Source organism: Pan troglodytes, chromosome 23 (assembly GCF_028858775.2).
Source record: "Pan troglodytes isolate AG18354 chromosome 23, NHGRI_mPanTro3-v2.0_pri, whole genome shotgun sequence".
NCBI classification, from domain to species: Eukaryota; Metazoa; Chordata; class Mammalia; order Primates; family Hominidae; genus Pan; species Pan troglodytes.
This window is the reverse complement of record NC_086016.1, coordinates 46063644-46087435: the sequence shown is the minus strand read 5'-3', so window position 1 is coordinate 46087435 and position 23792 is coordinate 46063644. Positions and strand designations below refer to the sequence as shown.

Genomic DNA, 23792 nt, shown 5'->3' with positions numbered 1-23792 from the left:
TGGGCGCCTGCAATCCCAGCTACTTGGGTGGCTGAGGCATGAGAATTGCTTGAACCTGGGAGGTGGAGGTTGCAGTGAGCTAAGGTTGTGCCACTTCACTCCAGCCTGGGCAACACAGCGAGACTCCGTCTGTCTCAAAAATAATAACAATAATAATAAATAAACAAGTCTGTGAGGGAGTGGCTGGTCCTGTGCTGTTAGATGTGAAGCCCCAGAGTCAGGACTAAAGCCAGTTCTACCTGATCTTGCACCTCACTGTGCCCTACTAAATCCTACCTACCTTCAACCTCATCTTACTGGCCGCCTCCTCCAAGAAGCCCTCCTGGGTGTTCCCCTCTCCCCAGCTGAAGCCACACAGCCATGTAACTATCTCCTTCCCGAACTTGCCTTCCTGCCAGTGCCAACCCAGTTCCTGCACATAGTAGGCCTTTTAATATATTCAAGGAGCAGCACAACAGAGAGCTTAGAATCCCAGAGCCAGGCTGCTGGTTTTGGATCCCAGCTTGACCACTGACAAGGTGTGTGATCTTGGGCAAGCTGCTTGACGGCTCTGTGTGCCTCAGTTTCCATCTGTAAAGTGGGGCCTAACACACCTCAGAGAGATCACAAAGATTCAGGGAGACACACCCTCAGCACAGTCGCCAGCATGCAGCCACCCCTCGGGAAGCGTCAGCTTTGAGTAACTATAATGGTGGAATATGTGCGGCTTCCAAAGCCTCCACCCAAAGATTGGGCAAGGTTTAAAAAAAAGAAAAAAAAAAAAAACCAAAAAACACCATCGTTCCTGATTTGGAATTACAAGAACATAAAAGGAAAGAAAGAGAATCAAAAACTAAAAGCATGTCATCAAAAGCCTGCCATTTATACCTCAGGCCAAATGCGAAAGTTCCATCTTTGATTTTTTTTTTTTTTAATCTTCTTCTTTGTATGGTTGTATTTATTTATTTATGCCCAGGCTCTTTCCCAAAAAAGGATTATCAGGCAGCTTTTTTTCCCCCTTTTGATATTATTAGGAAAACAACTTTGAAAGCAGGCTGGTTTAAAGAACAAGGTTACCTTAATGGAGAGAAGAAATCTGAAAACACAAAGGCTGATCAGCTTCTTGCTCCACTAGGAGAACCAGGGCAGGACATGGGGGATGGCAAGGCGCCCCTGCAATCATGGGCCCAAGAGCCTCACTGGGGGCTTGCCTGGAGGGTCTGGCCCAGACACAAAGGCCCAATGGAGGCTGAGCCACAGGCCCTGGGGGGCCAGAGCAATGGCAACTCCATTTTCTGACACTTTTCTAAGCGTGTCATTTCAACACAGCAGAGATGCTTTGCCACCTACGGGGACTTTCTACACCATCCGTGCAATTCCTGGTTTTCATAGAGAACAAAAGATCAGGGCGAGAAATTTCAGAGGGCCCCGTCTGAACCAGGATCAAAGAGAAAACCCCAACAAAAACAGCCATTCTCCATCCCTGCACATCTAAAAGAACTTGAAAATGGCAGGAAAGCTGCCTCAATTTTAAACACTTAACCAGCCCTTTTCAAGCCCTACCCACTTCTAGTTACAACTGATCCTGCTCAAAGAAACAGAGTGGTCTTCAGAGCTTGCGGGAGGATACAGGAGGAGAAAGAAAGGTGCGGCTCACGCCACCAGCTCCTCTTCCCAGCTGGGGAGGGGGCATCGGGATCCTTCGCTTGGGCTTAAGCAGGAACCCAAAGACATCTCTGTTAAATGAGCTTTTCCAGGCCTCTGCCAGGACATGACAGCTTTCTATGAATTTTCCAACTTCCATCTGTACTCAGAGGGGTGTGGTTTCTTCGTAGAAGCTGTAATTTATCAGAATAATTAACTTCATCAGGCACGAAGGTCTTCTTAACAGAGCAGTTCTTCTAAAAATAAGTCCAGTTGTACTTCAGTGAAGATCTTGCAGCCCAGTGGAGTTAAAATAAGACCTAAGTGAGATCTAAATAAGAATAAAAACATCATCAGCCTCGGCAGCTGGGAGGAGATGCTGTTGGGCAGTCTTTTCTGACATCCAGAAAGAAGGTGATTGGAAGGAGCCGCGGATCATAATTCAAAGGGCTGAGCTGTTGCTGGCACATCACGCATGCAAAGGCCTTGAAATGTGAGGCCTGGCCCTCCCCAGGAGGTTACGAACTCCAAGTCCAATCTCCAAGGTTCTTGGGATTACAAATCGGAGGAATAACAAAGTGTCTTGCCTAGGACAAAAGGCAGCAAAGGCTAACAGTGCCAGAGAGCAGCTGCTCCTCCTGGCCCGGACATGGGAAAAGAGGGAAAGGACTTCCAGTGATCCATGGAGCACAACATACAAGAAAGCGCTTCTTGACGTTTCAAGTGGCAGATGTAGTTTGTTTTTGCCGAGAAATGGATGTGGGCCCTTGTCATGCAGGATGCCGGCCCAGGATAATGAGCTCGGTTGTATTTATGTACATGTAACTCACTGTCATCTCTAAGCCAAGGATGAGTTTCTGAACGGTGCTGACATGACTAGAGGAGTAAGAAAGCCCCGTGACTGTGGCCCAAACCGGAAGGATCGCTCAGCTTGAACATCTGATTTATGGGGCTTGTTGTGCTGGGGCATGAGGTTCCAGCCCACTTCTCAAGATGAAATAAGTTGAGAAGCTAAAAGAAATGTGTGAACATTTCAATAAGGTAAATCCAAAGAAGGTCAACAGGTGGCGCAGACTCCACATCAAGAGCTCACTGCTGAAGCCCTGTCCTATTCAGATGGCAGCAAGCCTTGGGCATGACAGCCTGCTGATCTAACTAACACTGGTGGATGGATGCCAAAGGGCTGGGCATGGGGCTGGGCAGGCCCTGCCCTTGCACCATGGAGAGTCTGCGTGTAGCCGAGGGAAGACGTATCCTGGTCACTTCCACCCAGCAGCCGACCTCACACCTGGCACAGAAGGCTCGTGAAGGATTCGATGCACAATTAATTAAGTCCAATACATAGCATGGTGTTGAGATTTTTTAAAAAAGCAAAAGCAGGTTGGGCCAGCTGCAGTGGCTCACACCTATAATCCCAGAACTTTGGGAGGCTGAGGTAGGTGGATGGCTTGAGCTCAGGAGTTCGAGACCAGCGGGGCAACAAGGCAAAACCCCATCTCTACACAAAATACAAAAATTAGCCAGGAATGGTGGTGTGAATCTGTAGTCCCAGCCACCCAGGAGGCTGGGAAGAAAGTTTGAAGCCGAGAAGCGGAGGTTGCAGTGAGCCAAGATCACGCCACTGCACTCCAGCCTGGGTGACAGAGCCAGATCTTGTCTCAAAAAATTAAAAAGAAAAAGAAAACCATGTTGCAGAACAATACAGCAAAGGCTGGGTGTGGTGGTGTACATCTGTTGTCCCAGCTACTTGGAGCTGGGGTGGGAGGATCACTCGAGCCCAGGGGTTCAAGTCCAGCCTGGGCAACATGGTGAGACACTTTAAAATAAATACAGCATGATATTTATGTAAAAAATACAACTAGAAAACTCACCACTATGGATTTCTATGTGTACGTATCAAAATTCACAGAAAAAGAAATGAAAGGGCATGCTCCAGAATGATAAGAGCAGCATTACTGATGCAAGGCCCAGTGGCTGAAGGTAAGGAGGAGACAGAGGGAGGCTTTGCCACCAGACTGTGTTCTTGTACTCCTTTTGAAATAAAAATAAAGCTACAAGAATGGAAAATAAACAGATGTCCTGGCAGGGTTATGTACAGGGTGCAGTGGGGACCCTAAAGGAAACAAAGTGGCAGCCAATTCTACAGGGAAGGACACACACTGGGTTCAACCATAGAAATGGCTCTGAGACCCAGAAGGAGCCTCGGGCCTCTCCCGGCAGCACTGGCTGCCTCGGGGGACACAGTGAGCTACCCTGAAGGAGGGAGGAAGCTGGGGAGGGAAAGTCCTGCACGGTCCCATCCCCACAGATGACTGCAGAATAATAACATGACTCTGACACTATGGGTGACAGCAAAGGCCCTGGCATGAGTGTCTGTGCCAAGAACGCAGCGGAAAGAACCAAGATGCCAGACCTGGGAGTACCCTTGGCAGGCTCACATCTCGTGCCCTATTCTTGGGTTGGCCAGTGGGGCTTTCTCACCAGGATGGCCACCTTGGCCCCTGCAAGCCCTGCCCTAAACTCTTCCCACCCCAGCCCAGCCTCTCCCCTTCTGGAGGTGACTGTTATGGACACCATTGCTTTTCTTCTCCAGCATCCATTGATCCTTTCAGGCAAACAAGACTCAGCCTCCCTCAGAGAGAGCCACCCCTCCTGCCACCGTGCTCGGGCCTTGTAGTTCAGCTCTGGGGTGGAGCAGGCATCCCAGGACAAAGCCAGCTGGCACACTGGCCTCCCAGGAACACAGTCAGGGATGGGCATGGCCCAGTTAGAGCTAATGAACTGCACTGAGACTTTACCAGGAATAGAGAATGAGACAGGCACTCCTTCCCACTGGCCTTGACCCAGAAAGGATGGAGGTTGAAACCGTCCCATCATCTTACCACTATACAGAGCCTGGAGATGAAGGCACCAGATCGAAAGAGCTCAGGGAAGGGGAGAACAGAATCTAGGATCTAGCAACACCTTCTATGTGCTGGATCAAGCCTTACCTGAGGCCATCCAACCCCACAGACCATTCTGTCAAATGTACCAGTGAATTCTGTTTTGCTTTTAAGCCATTTTGAATTGGGTTTTCTGTCCTTTGCAAACCAAGAGAGTCCTGTCTGATGTAGAAATCCTTCTAATACACAAAGCTGGCGTTGGTCACTCCCTGCTGCAGTGCACCCCATGGCTCCCACCAGCTCCAGGGTAAAACGCAAACCCTTCATAGTGGTACCCGATGACTGTTAATGAGCAGACCCCTCCTCTCATCAATACAGCTGCAGCTACCATGCTTCCACACTCATCGTCTGATGAGGCTATTCCAGGCCACTTCTGTAGGTCATATCTCTGCCCCTCTGCTCGACTGTCCCCACAACCTGAAATGCCCTTCACTTCAGGTCAGCTAGCTCCACCCACTTCCCACCGTCTGGAAAGCACACACTGCACATCCTCTATCCCTGGGTGCAGTTCGGGCCCCTCCTCTGGGTTTCCACAGCTCCCCGTGCACATGACAATGACAAACCCTATTCCCCGATCATGTGATTGTGGGCTGTGCTCACCTCCCTGCACCCCCCGACCCGGCAAGGAGTGCACAGGGGCCAGGTCCCATTCATGACCATGGCCTCACATCCTGCATAAAATCCAGCACATGGATAACTGCTCTCTGAATATCTGTGGAATGAATGAATGAATGAACACAAATGCTAAGCTTATGCAGGCCAAATGGAGCAACATAGATAATTTCTACAAGAGAAAGTCAGGGAACTGAACGGACGGCTCTCACACAGCATCCCACCTCCAGCCACTTAATTGGGTGGAAAAAGAGGGTTTCCATTAAGGTTTGCATTAGCCTGGCAGTCGTGGTTCACGAGGAACCCAATTACCCTGATGTGGCCACGCAGAGGCTGATGGGCTCAGGAGGAAGGAGTCCACTCCGCAATTAGGGACTTGCTAGTACAAGCAGCCCAGGAGCCAACATCCCCCCAGCCTCACCTCCTGGGGTGTGCATTCCGACCAGCCACCTGCTGCAGGAATCTGAAATACAGACCACCCCGAGATGGAAGGAGTCCATCTGGCTCAGGGAAACTGGGTCTTCTGAATACGAAAAGTTGCTTACATAGAAATGTAAAAAAAGCTCCGAAGCCCATGTTAAACAGATGATTCCCTTGGCCCAGAAACACGGTCTTTTCTTCCCCTTTGTCCCTGGGGTGATCAGGAAAATGTTAGAACCACAGAAAAATGAATCCTTTGTGGGAAGGAGAACAGGAAGAAAGACTTTCAGGTGCACGGTAAAATGTCAGGTTGGCCGTCTAACCCACCTGGGCGAGAAACCGGGGCACGGAGGGGCCGGTGAGCTTCTTGTCTACAAAGGAGGACACATTCTTTAGAGACAATGATGATCTGATTGGTTTCTCAGACTGAAAGCCACATGAGTCAGTTTTTGTTTTTTGTTTTTTGTTTTTTGTTTTTGTTTTTGAGACGGACTCTTGCTCTGTCGCCCAGGCTGGAGTGCAGTGGCTCGATCTTGGCTCACTGCAACCTCCACCTCCCGGATTCAAGCGATTCTCCTGCCTCAGCCTCCTGAGTAGCTGGGATTACAAGCATGCACCACCATACCCAGCTAATTTTTGTATTTTTAGTACAGATGAGGTTTCACTATGTTGGCCAGGTGGATCTCGAACTCCTGATTTCAAGTGATCCACCTGCCTCGGCCTCCCAAAGTGCTGGGATTACAGGCACGAACCACCGCACCTGGCCAACTTCTTTAATTCCTCCCTTCAATTGCCACCCTTCCGGAGCACTGGAACCTACCGCCCAATGCCCCCACCTTGCGGTGAACAGTGGGATACACATCTCCAAAGCCAGCCTCCCCCGCCCCAAAAAAGAGCTACCCCATTTGCCTCCCGTTTTCTCGGCCCCTCACCCTCAGCTCCAGTGCCCAGCAGCCACTGCCTCCTGACCACTCTCATCCTAATTCCTTAGCAAGTCCTTCGACACAAGCCTCTGCCTCTGTGATTTTCAGAGGCTGCGTCTGTCACATTTCTCCAACCCATCACGCTGGCTTTCAGGGGGTACTTCCAAATGATTTCAGTCACTGGTCATGAAATCTGTCATTAGCTAATAAGAAGAAGAAAAGAGCCTCGAGGCAGCAGAAGGTGGGGGCGGGGTGTGAAACCCAAAAGAAACAATTCTCAGAAGAGGATGCCGACCTTTCCCCTGGCGTGTGTCACCGTCACCGCCCCTCCGAGCCCAGCCACTTGCCAGCAAGCTGCACAATGAGCCCCACCGAGGCGGGGGGCAATGGAACCCGCTGCTCACTTCCAGCAACAGACGAGCCCCATGAGACTGCCAGGCTCTTAGAGAAATGCACTTCATAAAGGAAAGCAGAAACGGCCGTGCAGAAGCTAAGTCTGGAGAAGCACGTTCGCTGGTTCCCAAGTTGTGAAACTCGTATTAATTAATGTGACTGGTAACGTCCCAATGTATCCAGGGAAGTCCAAAGCGTTGTCTGCTGAGAAAATAAGAAGATTAAATCACTAAGTCGTTAGAAAAAAAAAGGCTTTACTATGCACCTGCCATAGAAACGGGGATGTGGGAAAGGCCAGAAGGACAGTGCCCTCTAGCGGCTGTCTCCCCTGCAGAAGTGACACAGATGCCTCCACGAAAGCTTCCCCCAACAGGAGGACCCGGCCTGCTTCGGAGACAGGCCCCTTCCAAAAGCAGGTGGATTTGGGGAGTGCTGGAAGCCATTGGCCTCTGGTGCTGGCAGCTCAGTTCCCACCTGAGATACTCAAAGAACCACCATGGCACTGCCTTGGGCCCCACCGGGCACAGACAACTCTACCCATCAGGAACAGATGCAATGCCCACAGCAGCAAAGGAGAAAGGCCTTCACGGCCCACAGGGGTCCCCACACCCCTGCTGGAGACTGCACCTTTGGAGGAACAGCCCCAAACAAGGGATGGAGGGATGACGGCAGGTGGAGAGTCCCTCCGTGACCCCACAAAGCAGGTCAGGTTCCCCACTCCCCGCATCCATTCCCATTCCTCTCCTTTCGAGGCACTATTAGTCTAAGGCACATCTGTGCATCTGTGCTACAGGATTTGCGTCTACAGTGCTCTGAAAGGACAGATGCATGGCCTGCTCTGTCTCCCCCGCTCCCAACATGACACCTGGACTGAGGCAGGTGCTCCGTGAACGCTCGGTGAATTCATGAATGAATGAATCAGGGTTTCGGGACTCTACCATTCTCTCTACTGCAGTGTCTCCTGTAAAAACTCAAAGGATGTACTTTCTACTCCATCTGTCACTGTCTCTATGGAAGGCTGGATCTTGGTCCCTGCAAAGATGTCCACATCAAGTCCCAGGAAACTGTGACTTTGCATGGCAAGAGGGAGTTTGCAGATGTGATTAGGTAAGGACCTTGGGGTGGGAGATTAGCCTGGATTATGCAGGGGGCCCAATGTGATTGACAGGGTCCTTACAAGAGGAAGCAGGAGGGCCAGAGCCAGAGGAGGTGTGGCGAAGGAGAGAGAGAAAGATCAGGAGATGGCTTTGAAGACAGGAAGAGGCCAGGCACTAAGGAACGCAGGTGCCTCTGCAAGCTGGAAAAGGCAAGGAACGGGATTCTCCCCTGGAGCCTCCGGAAGAAACCGGCCCTGCTGCCACCTTGATGTTAGGACTCCTGACCTACAGAACTGTAAAATAATAGATTTGTGTTGGTTTAAGCCACTGGGTTTGTGGTATTTTGTCACAGCAGCCCTAAGTAAATTAACAGCCTCAAGAGAGCCCTAGCAACTCCACGTAATTTCGAAAGGCCTGGAACATTCTTTGCAGCAGTTTTACTGAGCCCTGCTCCACACCGGGTGCCCCCTGGCACAAGCGTTACTGAAACTGACATGGCTTTGTTCACGCAAGCAGAATGAATATTAAACAAGCACAGAGGACGCATCTGACCAACACTGGATAAAATCACAACTGGCCCCAAGGCTGCCGCGGGCCATTCTCCTGTGACACCAAGGTCTGAGGAGGTTGCCTCCTTATTAGCAAATCCGGAACAATGTTTTTTTTGAGAAGGAGTCTTGCTCTGTCCCCCAGGCTGGAGTGCAGTGGCACAATCTCGGCTCACTTCAACCGCCACATCCTGGGTTCAAGCGATCCTCCTGCCTCAGCCTCCCAAGTAGCTGGGATTACAGGCACCCACCACCATGCCCGGCTAATTTTTGTATGTTTAGTAGAGACGGGGTTTCACCATGTTGGCCAGGCTGGTCTCGAACTCCTGACCTCAAGTGATCCACCCACCTCGGCCTCCCAAAGTGTAATGTATTGTTTTCAATGTGCAAAAACAACTGGATGGCCTCACAATCAGCACGACCTGAAGTCAGTTCTCCACCGGTGGCTTCTCAGAATGGCTTAGCACAGCAGCCGCTGGCTAAAGGGCTGAGTAAGGGGTCAGATTCCCTCACCCTCTGTCCTCCTCAGCCTGGAGATTTAATGGGTTCACAGGAAGTAGCCAGGGATGAGCTAACTGCTTGACGTTTTCAGACACAGCTGTGTCCCACAAACCTTGCTGTTCCTTGAGCCTGTGTCTCCTCTTTGTCCCCAAGAACACGTGACACAGATGGCTTCTCGATCCTGCTACTGTCCCTCCAATTACTGGCCTACCAGGTTCTCAGGCTGGAGCCCGGGCATTTTCAAACACAAGGATGGTGCACTAGCTCTTCTGCATGGACGTCATTCAAGTCACTAAAAACAGTGAATATCAGCCCAGATGTCAGCACCATCAGCCTCCTGGACCAAGCACACCCATCTATGGTGGACCAAGCACCAGGAGCACACCAGCAGGCTGGCAAAGAAGAGGACACACATTGCAGGAATCGTTGAGTGCTCGGTGAATTCATGAACGACTGAATCAGGGTTTGAGGACTCTACCATTCTCTCTACTGCAGTGTCTCTTGTAAATACTCACAGGGGCCGGGTGTGGTGGCTCACGCCTGTTATCCCAGCACTTTGGGAGGCCGAGGCGGGTGGATCACCTTAGGTCAAGAGTTTGAGACCAGCCTGGCCAACATGGTAAAACCTCATCTCTATTAAAAATACAAAAAAATTAGCCGCACTTGGTGGTCTGCGCCTGTAATCCTAGTTACTTGGGAGGCTGAGGGAGGAGAATCGCTTGAACCCAGGAGTCAGAGGCTGCAGTGAGCTGAGATCTCGCCATTGCACTCCAGCCTGGGCGACAGAATGAGACTCCATCTTAAATAAATAAATACTCAAAGGACCTATATTCTACTCCATCTGTCACTGCCTCTATGGAAGGCTGGATCATGGTCCCTGCAAAGATGTTCACATCAAGTCCCAGGAACCTGTGACTTTACATGGCAAGAGGGGGACTTTGTAGATGTGATTAGGTAAGGACCTTGGGGTAGGAGATTAGCCTGGTTATTCAGGGGGCCCGATGTGATTGACAGGGTCCTTACAAGAGGAAGCAGGAGGACCAGAGCCTTTTACTAGGTCCAGATACCTCCCTTACCACTTCCCCCATGCCTGCCCCGACATGGTAACCCTGGCCAGGAAAAGGTCAGGATGGTGGCAGAGAAGAGGGGAACTCAGTCCATGCTGTGGATTTAATTGTGTCCCCCCGAAAAAGATATGCTGGAGTTAGGCAGGTCCGGGTCTAACCACTCATCTGGGTGTGTGGCCTTGGGAAAGTTCACATCTCCAAGTGCCAATTCCAACATCAGTAAAAACAGTGACACAACCTTAAGTGAGGACTTCTCTGGAAGAGGGAGAGACAGACACACTGTGTCCAGTCAGTTCAATGCAGTAGCTTGCCTGAGCTAAGGATGCAAACAGAGCTCACAGGACATGTGACAAGGAACCACGCTGTGAGCTTGGGGCTCCAAATTCAGGCTCCTTCCACCACACAGCTCTGCAAATGGCCCCCTGTCCTCAAGGGACCTGGTGTCTCTATCATGTCACCAAGCCCAACTGTTTCCCTAGCTGTAAAGAGTAATATCCCCTGCCTACAATCCCAGCACTTCGGGAGGCTGAGGTGGGCGGATCACTTGAGGTCAGGAGTTCGAAACCAGCCTGGCCAACATGGTGAAAACCCGTCTCAACTAAAAATACAAAAATTAGCCGAGTGTCATGGTAGGTGCCTGTAATACCAGCTACTCGGGAGGCTGAGGCAGGAGAATCGCTAGAACCATTGCACACCAGCCTGGATGACAGAATGAGACACTGTCTCAAAAGAAAAAAAAAGAGTAACTACCCCCCTCCAATATCATCGCTAAGGTTTAAAGTCACATGTGGGCAATGACGTGTGGTTCTCCAATCCCCTGCAGAGCTTCACACCTCCCCGGCACCCACCTGGCGACTCCCCGTCACATCCTGGCCAGGACTCGTAAGCCAACTTCACCCTTATCAGTGTTGCCCGGCGGTCTGGAAGAAGATAGGTCTGGGGATCTGGAAGGCCTCACTGTGTGCTGTGTATTGCACTGTATCTCCCCTAAAAGGCACACTGGAGTCTGGCCCCCCACACCTGTGACTCTGGCCTTATTTGGAAGCAGGGTCTTTGCAGATGTAATCAAGTTGCAGATTCGGTCATTAGGGTGGGCCCTAATCCAATGACGGGCGTCCTTACAAGAAGAGGAGAGGACAGAGACACAGACGGAGAAGGAGGCCCACGTGAAGAGGGAGACAGAGGCTGGAGCGATGTGGCCCACGGCAGGGAACACCAGAGCCACCACAGCCTGGAAGAGGCCAAGGGGGATCCTCTCGGAGCCCTGGAGGGAGCACAGCCCAGCTGACACCTTGATCTTGGACTTCCAGCCTCCAAAACTGTGACAGACTATGTTTCTGTTGTTTAAGCCACCCAGGTTGTGGTGCTTTGTTACAGTGGCCCCAGGACACTAGCACACCCCATGCTGCCCCAGGGCAGGCCTGGTTGCACCTGCTGCTTGGCCCCGGGCAGGCACAGGATCCATACTCAAGAGTGTCAACCAAAGGGGGACCCAGGCCACACACCATGTGATATTCTGATCATAATTCGACTTCCAGCCAAGCTGGTATCAGACAGGATGTGCCCAACATTCTGGCGCACACTTCAGCGAGCCACATACCGAGGGCTGGGGAGGGGGCACAGGATCCAGCCCCAGCCCCCAGCCTGTGGGCACTCTCCCTAGGGTGCAGGGGAGTTGGGGCAGGCCACCTCCTCCATGGGACACAGCAGCATGTTTCTGGCCCTCAGCATCTCACCTGAGAAAGGGGCAGGCACCCTGGCTTATCTATCTCACGGTGGGCAGATGCCCCATGAATCTAGAGGAGGGTGCACAGAGACCCAGGACCCAGGCACGCCTATAAACAACTCGTGCTCCCTGCACCACGAGGCATACACTGCTCCTGCCGTTGCCCTTCAAAACACACCCCACGCACAGCTGCATGTGGTCTTGAAGAACTGTGCATTTGTGGAAAAATTTCCTGCTATGTTGAGGCTGGGCTCTGTATCTTACCAGAACCCCTGGACTGCACCCTCCGGAGGGAAGAGCCTGTCTCTAGGCCTGAAAGATCAGAGAGGAGAACGGATTTCTGAGGAGAACGAATTTCTGGCAGGGGAGGACTGGGGCCACTGTGGGGACCGGGCTTACAAGACAGAGGACTAGAAAGAGGACACAGGGCTGCGAGTGGCCGCCCTTTCACCATTCCTAGAGGCGACAGTCTCTACAAGGACAGGCATCCCCCAACTCAGCGGCCATGGAGTCCCCGACTCAGCTGCCATGGGGCCCCCAACTCAGCTGCTGTGGAGCCACTCTTTCTGAGAGGGCCACCTCATGGAGAAACTCACCACAGGCCTAGCATTGAGGGGTTGAGCGCTCTGGCCTCCACAGACCAGCCCTGGGTTGAGGCAGGCGGTCCTCCTTCTAGACACTCCCAAGTCCCGGCCCCACCTGCCCCCTTCAGCATCCTCTCCTGCTTTGCGCTCCAGGTCCCCTGCCCCACAGCCATCAGTTTAGACAATGCACAGGCCTAGGCCGGGTGCAGTCAGAGAGCTCCAACCTCAGGGCAGGGGCCTGGGCTCTGATTCCAGCTCGACTGCTCCATCCCAACTCCACAGCGCCTGGGCTATACATCTGCAGCAAGAGCAGCGGATCCTCTGGGAGGCGAACAGGGAACAAATGGATCCGTCCAGACAATGCAGAAAGAGCCACTCGGAACCAAGAAGAAACGCGCCGTCAGCTGTGAAAAGGTGTGGAGGAAACTTAAATGCATCTCACTGAGTGAAAAACCAGTCTGAAAAGGCTGCAGACAGTGTGATCCCAACTGCACGACCCTGTGGGGCAGGCAAAACTACAGAGACAGTGAAAGGAGCAGAGGTTGCCAGGAGTGAGAGGGAGACAGGGATGAGCAGGTGGGGCACGGGGATCTCAGGGCCGTGTCACTGCTACCATAGGGGTCCCTGTCCTTACACAATGTCCAGCACCAAGAGGGGCCCCTCATGGAAACTGTGGACTCTGGGTGGCCCTGATATGGCCACGTGGGTCCACCAGGTGCCACAGATGCACCCGCTGGTCTGGACGTTGATAGAGGGGGAGGATGTTGATAGTGTGCGTGGTAGGGCCGTGCAGTCACGGGAAATCTCTGCACCTTCCACTCAATTCTGCAGTGAACTTAAAAGTGCTCTAAAAATAGTCTAGTTAAAAGATTATTTAAAAGAGCAGCAGGGGTGTCCCTTCAGGGTCACTGCGGGTGCATACATGAACATGTGTGCATATGAGTGAGTGTATGCATGCGTGCATGTGCGTGCGTGTTTGTGGGTGTCCCAGGCAGGCATCCATGTCTCCAGGGCCCAGGGCCTTCCCTTCCTTCACCCCCTGCTTCCGGGGAGCCTCTCAGCTCAGCGGATCTCAACTGGGGACGATTCCTCCACCCCCACACTGGGAGGGTATGTAGTGGCATCTGGAGACACTTTGGGTTGTCACAACTGACACCTCGTGTGTAGAGGCCAGGGATGCCGCTAAACCCCCCGCAACGCTCAGGAGAGCTCCACAACCAAGAAGCCTCAGTGTTGAGGCTGGGAAGCCCCGTCCCCACCGACTCAGGAGTCCCAGGAGCTCCCGGAGCCCACCGGGCTCCTCCGTCCTCTGCTTCCTCACCTAGTGCAGACATGAGGTGGGGTGGAGGGAAGGGCCCAAGGGCAGGGGATGACTCCATTGTCTTGGCTGTTGCACTGCGTGCTGGCACACCACACGGCCACGCTCTAACTGCCCCCCACGCCCACACTGGCCTGGCCTGGGACTGCCGTGGGCAGCTGGGAAGCTGAGGGAGGGGCAGTGAACATTGTCTAATGTTCCCCACCCCACTCCCCTCCTCTTCTCAGGGATGGTGGGGACCCTCCTCTACTAATTCTGCCCCACAGGCCAGGGTCAGCCTGCCCTGGTCCTCACTCCCAGGGCTGTGAAAAGCTCAGCAGCTTGCCTGGAGCCCTGGCCTCCCACCTAGGGTTGCCATGGAAACAGGGCATCCTCCCTCCCCAAGGAAGCATCCGAGGGTGGCACTAGGCTCTGGCTGGGTGTGATCTCCAGATACCAGTGACAGCGGGGCCATGCAGGGATGCCCAGACCAGCCAAGCATGTAGCCAGCACCCTGTGTGGCCTAGACAGCTGCTGCCAGGAGGCGCCACTAGCCAGAGCCCAGGAGACATGGTACTAAGGCAGGGGTCTCCTGTCAGTGTTGCTCACTCAGGCCGTCATGCAGGCAACAGAACCGATCAGGGGCTCAGAAATGCCAGGGCTCACTGGCACGACAGGCTTCTGCCCATGCCCCCGTCTCTCTGCTGGGAGCCTTGGCCAGCCTCAGAGGACCACTCCTCCTCTGGCTTCCAGAGACCCCTTCCAGGACCCCCACTCACACACCCCTGGCTCCTGCCTCGGAGTCGGCCATTCTGTTATCTTATGTTTTCATAAACTGTCTTCAGCCTGAACAGAGGATCCCAAATAAGGGTCCTCGTCAGCATCCTCAGAGCCCAGCCAGCAGCCTGCCCCACGGCGGGTCCTCGGTAGGTGTCCACCAAATGGCTGCACAAAATACACACCATAATCACACCTCCTCCAGTGCTGCGGATTAAATGAGGGAGTGTAAAAATGGCAATCATGCTCGCTCATCTGTTTTGAGGATCTCCTGTGTGCAGGCCAGCCGCCGAGCCTGCCACAGACCCAGTGTGGGAAAAGCAGGTGGCCCCAGAGCTGGTCCCAGAACCGCTGCCTTGGCCTACCTGCTTCTCCCTTTCAGAGGGAAGTGCTTTTGGGGTCTCCTCTGCTTTCTCCAAGCAATGAATGCTTCTGCTGAAGCACAACCCAAAATTCAAAGGGGGGCAAGCGGGCCCCACCTCCTCAGCTACACAGAAATTTCTGCATCTGAAGAAGATCAGGACAGTGACACCTTTCATCACTCGGTTCCCTTTATTTGGCATTGGTATTTGAGACGTTTAAGAGTCAGGAGCTGGAAAAGCAGGTATGGTCGTATTCATTCACTTCTTTTTTTTGAGACTGACTCTCACTCTGTCGCCCAGGCTAGAGTGTAATGGCACGACCTCCGCTCACTGCAACCTCTGCCTCCTGGGTTCAAGTGATTCTCCTGCCTCAGCTTCCAGAGTAGCTGGGATTACAAGCATGCACTGCCACGCGCAGCTAAATTTTGTTATTTTTAATAGAGATGGGTTTCGCTATGTTGGCCAGACTGGCTGGTCTTGAACCCCTGACCTCCGGTGATCCACCCACCTCAGCCTCCCAAAGTGCTAGCATTATAGGTGTGAGCCATTGTGCCCAGCCCACTTCTAACTTTAAATTTCCTCCACTTAAAGAAGTCTGGTTTTTTATACAATTACTCTAGCATAATTTGATGAGATTGGGCCTAGTTTGCATTTGTTCATTCACTCATCGAACAACTGCTTAGTGACATCCACTATGGTCAGGCCTGGCACGGGGCACTGGGTGGGACACAGGGGGACTTAGATACAGGCCCTGCTCTGAGGGCTCCAGCACCCAGGAGACACATAAGGGAGGTATGTGAGAAGGCTGGGGGCTCAGGAGGGAGTGTAGTAGTCCAGAGAGGCTTCCTGGAGCTGAGTCTTGAAGGAGTTTGCCCTGCAGGGTGAAGAAAGAGAGTTCCAGTCCTTTATCCCTACATCCCTAGTAGGTAGGGGACTTATTCATGACGGAAACTTGTTCCTTTCCTCTGGGCTATCCTGTAGCAGGAAGATGTCTAATAAGGCACAAAAAGAAAGGGTGACTCTGGGCCAGGCGTGATGGTTCATACCTGTAATCCCAGCAACTTTGGGAGGCCAAGGTGGGTGGATGACTTGAGGTCAGGAGTCCGAGACAAGCCTGGCCAACATGGTGAAGCCCCCGTCTCCATTAAAAATACAAAAATTAGCTAGGCATGGTGGCATGCACTTGTAATCCCAGCTACTCGGGAGGCTAAGGCAGGAGAATCGCTTGAACCCAGGAGATGGAGATTGCAGTGAGATGAGATCACGCCACTGCACTCCAGCCTGGGCAACAGGGCAAGACTCCATCTCAAAAAACCAACCAAACAAAAAAGAGTGACTCTGAAGTCCTGAGGGCAAACTGTCGGCTCTTCCTTCTCCAGTCCCCTTCCCTTGTCCTATCTGATGCCCAACTTGAAATTTACCAACCCAAAAGGGTGATGAGAGGGGGCCTGTGAGGTGGGGACAGAGACTCGGGGACTCAGCTCCACAGGGCACAGAAACTATCTTTCAGGGGCCTCATGATGAGCTCGCTCAGCCTCCCAATAGCCCAGAAAGGGGGACAGGGTAGGGAGGGTTCTACAGATCTGGAAACAATGGCTCACACAGCAAGGACTTGCCAAGGAAAAGCAGCTCCACATGACATTCACATTACAACTGACTCCGTTCAATTACAAAGTCCTTTCCACCCAACGACAGACGTGGGGCAGTCACAGACGCTTGAGAAACCTTCAAACGTTCTCATGGTCTTGGATCCCACTGGTAGAGAGCGAGGGAGGGAGGGAAGGAGGGTGTTAGAATCCAAGCCAGCAACTGGCAGAGACGCAGAAGAGGCCGCCCAGCTGCGCCTCCCTTCCTGGGTCCTGGCTTTGGGCCGGGCATGGACGCCTACAGGGGTCCTCGGCAATCAGGGTATGGGTTACCCCGATTATTGCCATTTTACTGACAAGGAAAGTAGATCTTGGGAAAGTCAAGGTCCCATAACTAGTAAAATACAGAGCTAGGATGTGATTCCTCCTTGTTTAGTTAAGAATTCAAAATAAACACCCATCACTAATCAGCCCAATCATGACTTCCAGGTCCTCAACTGCAACAGAGGACACGAAGTTTGGAAGGAGGTGACAAACTCAGGGTGAGGACAGGGATTCCAGTCAGGGCCTCCAGGAGCATAGGTGGTGGCTGGGAGGTTATCAATAGGCCACAGCGGGTGGAGGATGGGTAGCCCACAGTGGAGGGGGTGATCCCAATGAGGTCCTCAAGCATTCAGAGCCTGGGGACCCCTTTTCTAAAAGAAAACTTAGCCGACCTCCTCCTTTCATGGGTGGCTGTACTTTTAGACAGAGAAAAACACATTCAGCACAGCTTTTCAATTCGTTTGCATTTGAGGAAGCCCAGTGGATCCTGAGCAAAACTGAAGAAGTGGAGGATATACGAGCAGGACACCTATTTGGTCTCCATCAGTATCTCCCAAAGTGAGTCCTGCAGTTTAGACGTTCACAGGTCACACATGAATCAAGCAAAGGTCAAGGAGGTGGAGGAGTCGTGAAGTTAAGGGAAGCTAAGCAGGTGTCTTTTCCTACCGGACTTCTCAGAGCCTTGACTCTGCTAATGTACTGTGAGATTCTCCAAGGGGAGGGGACAGAGCGCTCAGTATCTGTTCCCCCACACCCCACACTGGCCCCAGGATGCTCTCTGGGAAATGTCGCTGGAGTGATCCTGGGCTCCAGGACCCCTTTCACAGTGACTCCTACCCCACCAGGCCAAGGCGGGCGGGCAGGGGCCGGGGGGTCCTGGTCTGGGGTCCAGGGCAGGGGCCCTGTGACTACTAGGAACCACTGACTTCGAATAAGCCTGGCAAGGTTCTAGCCTCAAGGGTTAAAATCTGACACACCTGAGTGAAGAGAATCTGGCACCTTGGTTAGAAACAGCAAGGTGAGCAAAGTCCCGCACAGGTCCCAGGAGGCGCGGGCAGGGTCTACCCTCCTCCAGCCACCAAGCCCCATCCATCCCATCCCACCTGGCACTGTGCAGGAAGAGTACTCTGTGCGCAATCACCTTTTTGCCTTTTATTGCAAGGTCTATTGTCCCTGAAGAGCCTCACATAATGTGAGCTAAGAGATGCCCAGCATTCAATTTCATTATGCCCCTCCTTCCACCTCTGGTTTCTCCTCTAGAAATATCCCCACACATCTACAAAAAGCCTGTGAAAAAGATGCAGAACATCAAAGGCAAAAATCAGCCTGGGAGCTCCTCCAGGAGACAGCTCCTATCTTGTTCATCTGCGTCCCAGGCACAGCGTCCCTCTCCTTAAGGATACCCAGGCAGAGCTCAGAAAAAAATGTGCATTCTTTATTCCACAAAAGTGGGGAAGGAGCATTTACCAGGAGTTTGCTTGGTATCAGAAACAAAGGAGAATGTGAATAACCATCATCTTACTGGGTCCCCTAGCAGGGCCCAGGGAGGCGGCCTTCAAGCTGAGGTTGAGAGCACTGACTAGGGAGCCAGGCTGTTGGGTACACTCCTGACTCCCATTCCGATCTGCTGTGTGACCTTGGGCAGGTTACTTAACCTCTCTGGGCTTCAGCTTACTCAACTGTAAAATAAAACTTTTTAGGAGGATAGCACTGAGCAAAGCACGTTAAGGAGCTGGGATAGTCCCTGGGATGCAGAAAGCCCAGGACACATCAGCTCTACTGTTGTTCCCATTTCACAGGAGGAAAAATCGAACATAGGGCAGCCTGGCCAACCATCACGATGGGCGCTAATAACAGCAAGGCTGGGCTCACTCCCAGGCATGCCAGTGCAAAGCACCTTCTACTGACTCTGCCTCCCAGAGACAAGACAGAATATCTAGCGGTGACCAGGGGAAAGCCAGGCACTGGCCACGATCAGCTACTTAGAGGGGAAACACAGAACCGAAGACCACTAAAGAGAAACCCATAGCCGGGCGCGGTGGCTCACGCCTGTAATCCCAGCATTTTGGGAGGCCGAGGTGGGTGGATCCCTGAGGTCAGGAGTTCAAGACCAGACTGGCCAACATGATGAAACCCCATCTCTACTAAAAATACAAAAATTAGCCAGGCGCGGTGGCAGGCGCCTGTAATCCCAGCTACTTGGGAGGCTGAGGCAGGAGGATCGCTTGAACCTGGGAGGCAGAAGTTGCAGTGAGCCAAGATCGCGCCATTGCACTCCAGCCTGGGTGACAAGAGCGAGACTCCATCTCAGAGAGAAAAAAAAGAGACAGAGAGAGAGAAACCCACAGTATCAGGTACCCCTATGAAAAAGAAAATCTTAATTGCAGCCTGTGCCTGAGAATGTTCCAAATCCCATTCTTCTGGGCCCAAAGATCTACTCGCCCCCAGCAGAGTGCTGGAAATTTCACTCCACAAGTCAGAGCCTCATCCCTCTGGGGCCGCAGTGAGACAACCTGGACCCCCTTGCCCATCATCCTAACACCAACGTCCCCATCACCTTCCTGGGAAAAGTCAAGCAGCCACCCAGGGTCCATTCTTGCAAAACAACATTCTGCCATAAAGCAGAAAAGAAAAGAAGGGCTGGCCTGGGTTTAGCTCCTGCTGAAAATGATACGAAAGCAAACAGAACTCACTGGCGAGGAGGGTGCAGCTGGCGGCAGCTCTGCAGACCAGCACGGCCGGCGGACGTCGGAGGGCAGGCAGGGCACACACCCCGTTCATATAGGGACGTGGCAGGGGTGCCACTATGACTTGCACTTCAAGGGAAAGCCTCTTTGGGGAGCCTTTGAGGAAGGTCACAGAGGGTCAGGCTGTGGGAGGACCGGGGTGTTTCCAGCGATAGCTCCTTGCTGACCACAGACCACTATTTCTGTCTTGACTCCCAACAGCCTCATGGGCCAGGGCAACTGCTCCCCAGGAAAACCCCCATGCACAAAGAAGGAAGGAAGGGCGCGCCCAGGCCCCTGGGGTGACTGAAGATGCACGTGGCTCAGAGCTAAACTGAACAACAGACATTGGCCTCCCACTGCCTTTGCTCTCTGGGTCCTGAGACAGGAGAAGCGATTGGGGGTCTGCAAGCTGGCACGGAGCTGGGTCTCCTCTGCCTGACCCCCAGCAAGAGGTGGCACCACCGTGGGCACGTGCCACCCCAGCTGCACCTGCCGTGTGCCGACTACGTCAGGAGGACCAAATGCTAACACATGGAACACTTGTCACCCCGTTTCCACGACAACAGAAATCAAATATTGGACACAGAAAGCAGAAGCTGAGGCTGCCCCGACACGGAGGCGGCAGGCTGCTCTCGGGAGCACTCACTTCCCCAAAGGAAGGTCCTTGAATGAGGGGAGAAGCAGGACTCGCATGATACCTACCTTGGCCGGCAACTTGCTCCCCCTTTCCTCGGCCTGAACCCTCTCCTGGTTTATAACACCAGACCCAGCCCCTCCCTACCAGGTGACACAGGCGGGCTCTCTGTCTGGTCTGGGTTCCTCGTCGGTAAAAAGGGGTTATTAACAATGACCAGCCTCATGTGCTGCTGTGGGAATCCACAAATTTCAGTGGTTCCTGGCATCCAGGAAGCACGATTAGCTTTTATTTATTCCAATTACCAGTCTCCCAACTCCCTGTGGAAGCTCTTTCCTGAGGCTGGCTTCCTGCAGGTGTTGCTCGATTAACTGACAATTCCCAGTTCTGCTGAAGCAGGAGGCGGTGAGGCCCACGGGAGGCCCATGTCCCGACCCAGCAGGTGCTCCAGGCGGGGCTCTGGGGCAGGCAGTGGACTGGGACATGCCTGGCCCACTCCCAGGGGCACTAGTGCCCCTCTCCCATTCGAGGCCAGGATCAACAGTGAGGGCTCACCCGCCGGTCACCCCTGTCCCCCAACACTCCACTCCCATGGCACAAACCAAGCTTCATCCAGAGTCAAAACTAGGACTTGAGGAAGCAACAAAAAGACACCCAATGCCGATGCGAGTCCCCAGCACTAATGCAGGTCCCCAGTGCTAATCCAGGTCCCCAATGCTGATCCAGGTCCCCAGCAATGATGTGGTCCCCAGCTCTGATGCAGTTCCCAACACTGGTTTTGGTTTAACAGTTTTCCTGCTGGGAGACTTGATGCAGGAATCCAAGGCCAGGACAGCAAACAGCACTTCATGGCCCAGGAGATGCCTCGACAGCCAAGTGAGGACATCATGAGGGCACAGACAGGAAGGCCCTCGCCAGCCCAGTGCTCCATGGAGAGGGCCTTTCCATCTGCCCAGTGTCCAGTGCCACCCATGAAGGAAGGCTGGGGCAAGGGAGGGTCTTCCTGACATGTGTGTATCCACTGAGCTGGCCAAGGAGATGCCTGGGGCTGGTGCTCAGCCCCTTGGGGGAGGAGGCAGAAATAACAGAGGATCAGTCAGGAAAGGAAATGTGATTAGCTTTTAAAAGGAAAATAACTACGCACTTGAAAAATCATGAAAGGATCAGCAGCCTAGTAGTCACATCTTAGAGTCAGGTTTAGACCACTTCAGTGTAATGCAACTAACTAACATTTCATTCACTCACCCTGTATGCATCGACTGCCTCCTACCTGCCAGGCAAGGGGATTTCACAACGCAAGCAAGGCAGCCAAGACCCAGCTCCTGACACGCCATTTTCAGAATAAATTAAGGGGGCCTGGCACAGTGGTTCACACCTGTACTCCCAGCACATTGGGAGGCCAAGGCAGGAGGACCGCTCGAGCCCAGAAGTTGGAGACCAGCCTAAGCAACATAGTGAGACCCTGTCTCTACAAAAACTTAGCCAGATACAATGGCACATACCTGTAGTTCCAGTTACTCAGGAGGCTGAGGCAGGAGGATCACTTGAGCCTATGACCATCCCACTGCACTCTAGCCTGGGCAGCAGAGTGAAACCCTGCCTAAGAAGAAGAAAAAGAAAGAAGAAAGAAGAAAAAAAAGGAAGAAGAGAGGAGGAGGTGGAGGAGGAAGAGGAGGAGAAGGAGGAGGAGGAGAAGGAGGAGAAGGAGGAGAAGGAGGAGGAGGAGGAGGAGGAGGAGGAGGAGAAGGAGGAGAAGGAGGAGAAGGAGGAGGAGGAGGAGGAGGAGGAGGAGGAGGAGGAGAAGGAGGAGAAGGAGGAGAAGGAGAAGGAGGAGGAGGAGGAGGAGGAGGAGGAGGAGAAGGAGGAGGAGGAGGAGGAGGAGGAGGAGGAGGAGGAGGAGAAGGAGGAGGAGGAGGAGGAGGAGGAGGAGGAGGAGGAGGAGGAGGAGGAGGAGGAGGAGGAGAAGGAGGAGGAGGAGGAGGAGGAGGAGGAGGAGGAGGAGGAGGAGGAGAAGGAGGAGGAGGAGGAGGAGGAGGAGGAGGAGAAGGAGGAGGAGGAGAAGGAGGAGGAGGAGGAGGAGGAGGAGAAGGAGAAGGAGGAGAAGGAGGAGGAGGAGGAGGAGGAGGAGGAGAAGGAGGAGAAGGAGGAGGAGGAGAAGGAGGAGGAGGAGGAGAAGGAGGAGAAGGAGGAGGAGGAGGAGGAGGAGGAGGAGAAGGAGGAGGAGGAGGAGGAGAAAGAGAAGGAGGAGAAGGAGGAGGAGGAGGAAGAGGAGAAATAATTAAGGGACTGATGTCATCATTTCATTTGATTCTCATCAAGGCCCCATAAGGCAAGCAAGGAAGAACCCTTATGATCATCCCTACCTAACAGATGAGGAAACAGAGGCAGTGAGGGGTCGACAGGCTGTTGAAGGTCTTATACAGGGTGCGTATCAGGATCTCAACTCAGATGTGTGCCGTGCACCTACTGTGTGCCAGGCATCACTCAAGCCTGGGGTGCCAAGGTGAGAAACACTGCAGCCCTGCCTTCAAGCTATCAACGTGGGAGAAAAGTCAATACACGCATAAATACAAGGTATGGGGATGATAGGTGGGGAGGCACCCCTTGTTAAGATAATTAAGACTGAGCCAAATGTAAGTTACAACCTTAGAGGCAGGTCATATCCTTTTCAATATAACCCATTAAAAGCCAGAGAAGTACAGATTCGACTTTTTGCTAAAATATTTCTGCCTGAGTTCTAAGGGGCTCACAGGGAGAAAGGCCCTTCAGTAGCCCCCGGCTCTGCTTCTGTTTGAATTGGGCCCTTCACTGGCCATCACTAAAAACAAAGCACTCAGTTGAAAGACAAAGTATTTCAGAAAAAGGGTAAGTTGGATGGTGACTTTTAAGAAGTGGTAGATTCCACCATAGCCACCCACCCGGTACACAGTAGGCGCTCAATAGATGTTTGCTGTAGTGCCATTCTCATTCCTTTTTAGCAGCTTTTAAGAAAGAGCAAGGCTTCCTTTAAAAAGAAGCAGGAGACTACTGGGTATCTACCCAAGGGAAAAGAAGTCATCAGACAAAAAACATACTTCACACACGTTTACAGCACCACAATTCACAATTGCAAATATATGGAACCAATCAAATGCCCATCAATCAATGAGTGGATAAAGAAATTTTGGTGTATACACACACACACACACACACCATGGAATACTAATCAGCCATAAAAAGGAACAAAATAATGATATTCGCAGTAACCTGGATGGAAATGGAACTGGAGACCATTATTCTAAGTGAAGTAACTCAGGAATAGAAAACCAAACATCATATGTTCTCACTGATAAGCAGGAGCTAAGCTATGAGGATGTAAAGGCATAAGAATGATACAATGGACTCTGGGGACTCGGGGAAAGGGTGGGAGGTAGGTGAGGGATAAAAGACTACACATTGGGTGCAGTGTACACTGCTCGGGTGATGGGTGCACCAAAATCTCACAAATCACCGCTAAAGAGCTTATTCATGTCACCAAACACACCCGTTCCCCAAAAACCTGTTGAAATAAACAATAAAGAAATAAGAAAGAGGTGGGAGGCTGGGTGTAGTGGCTCACACCTGCATCCCAGCACTTTGGGAGGCCGAGGCAGGAGGATCGCTTGAGC

General features: G+C 52.6%; 1 protein-coding gene across 7 annotated transcripts in view; it reads right to left on the bottom strand.

The window, feature by feature from the left end:
• Positions 1–23792, bottom strand: part of PARVB (parvin beta) — a 144333-nt gene that overhangs the window by 79396 nt on the left and 41145 nt on the right. Inside the window, exon 1 of one of the 7 annotated variants that reach the window (XM_016939349.4) lies at positions 19476–19693. The exons of the other annotated variants lie outside the window; for them this stretch is intronic. Within the exon in view, the coding sequence (XP_016794838.2) occupies positions 19476–19563 (88 nt within the window). The 5' untranslated portion in view covers positions 19564–19693. Of the gene's footprint in view, positions 1–19475; positions 19694–23792 lie in introns of those variants that run through there. 7 annotated transcript variants of the gene reach the window in all.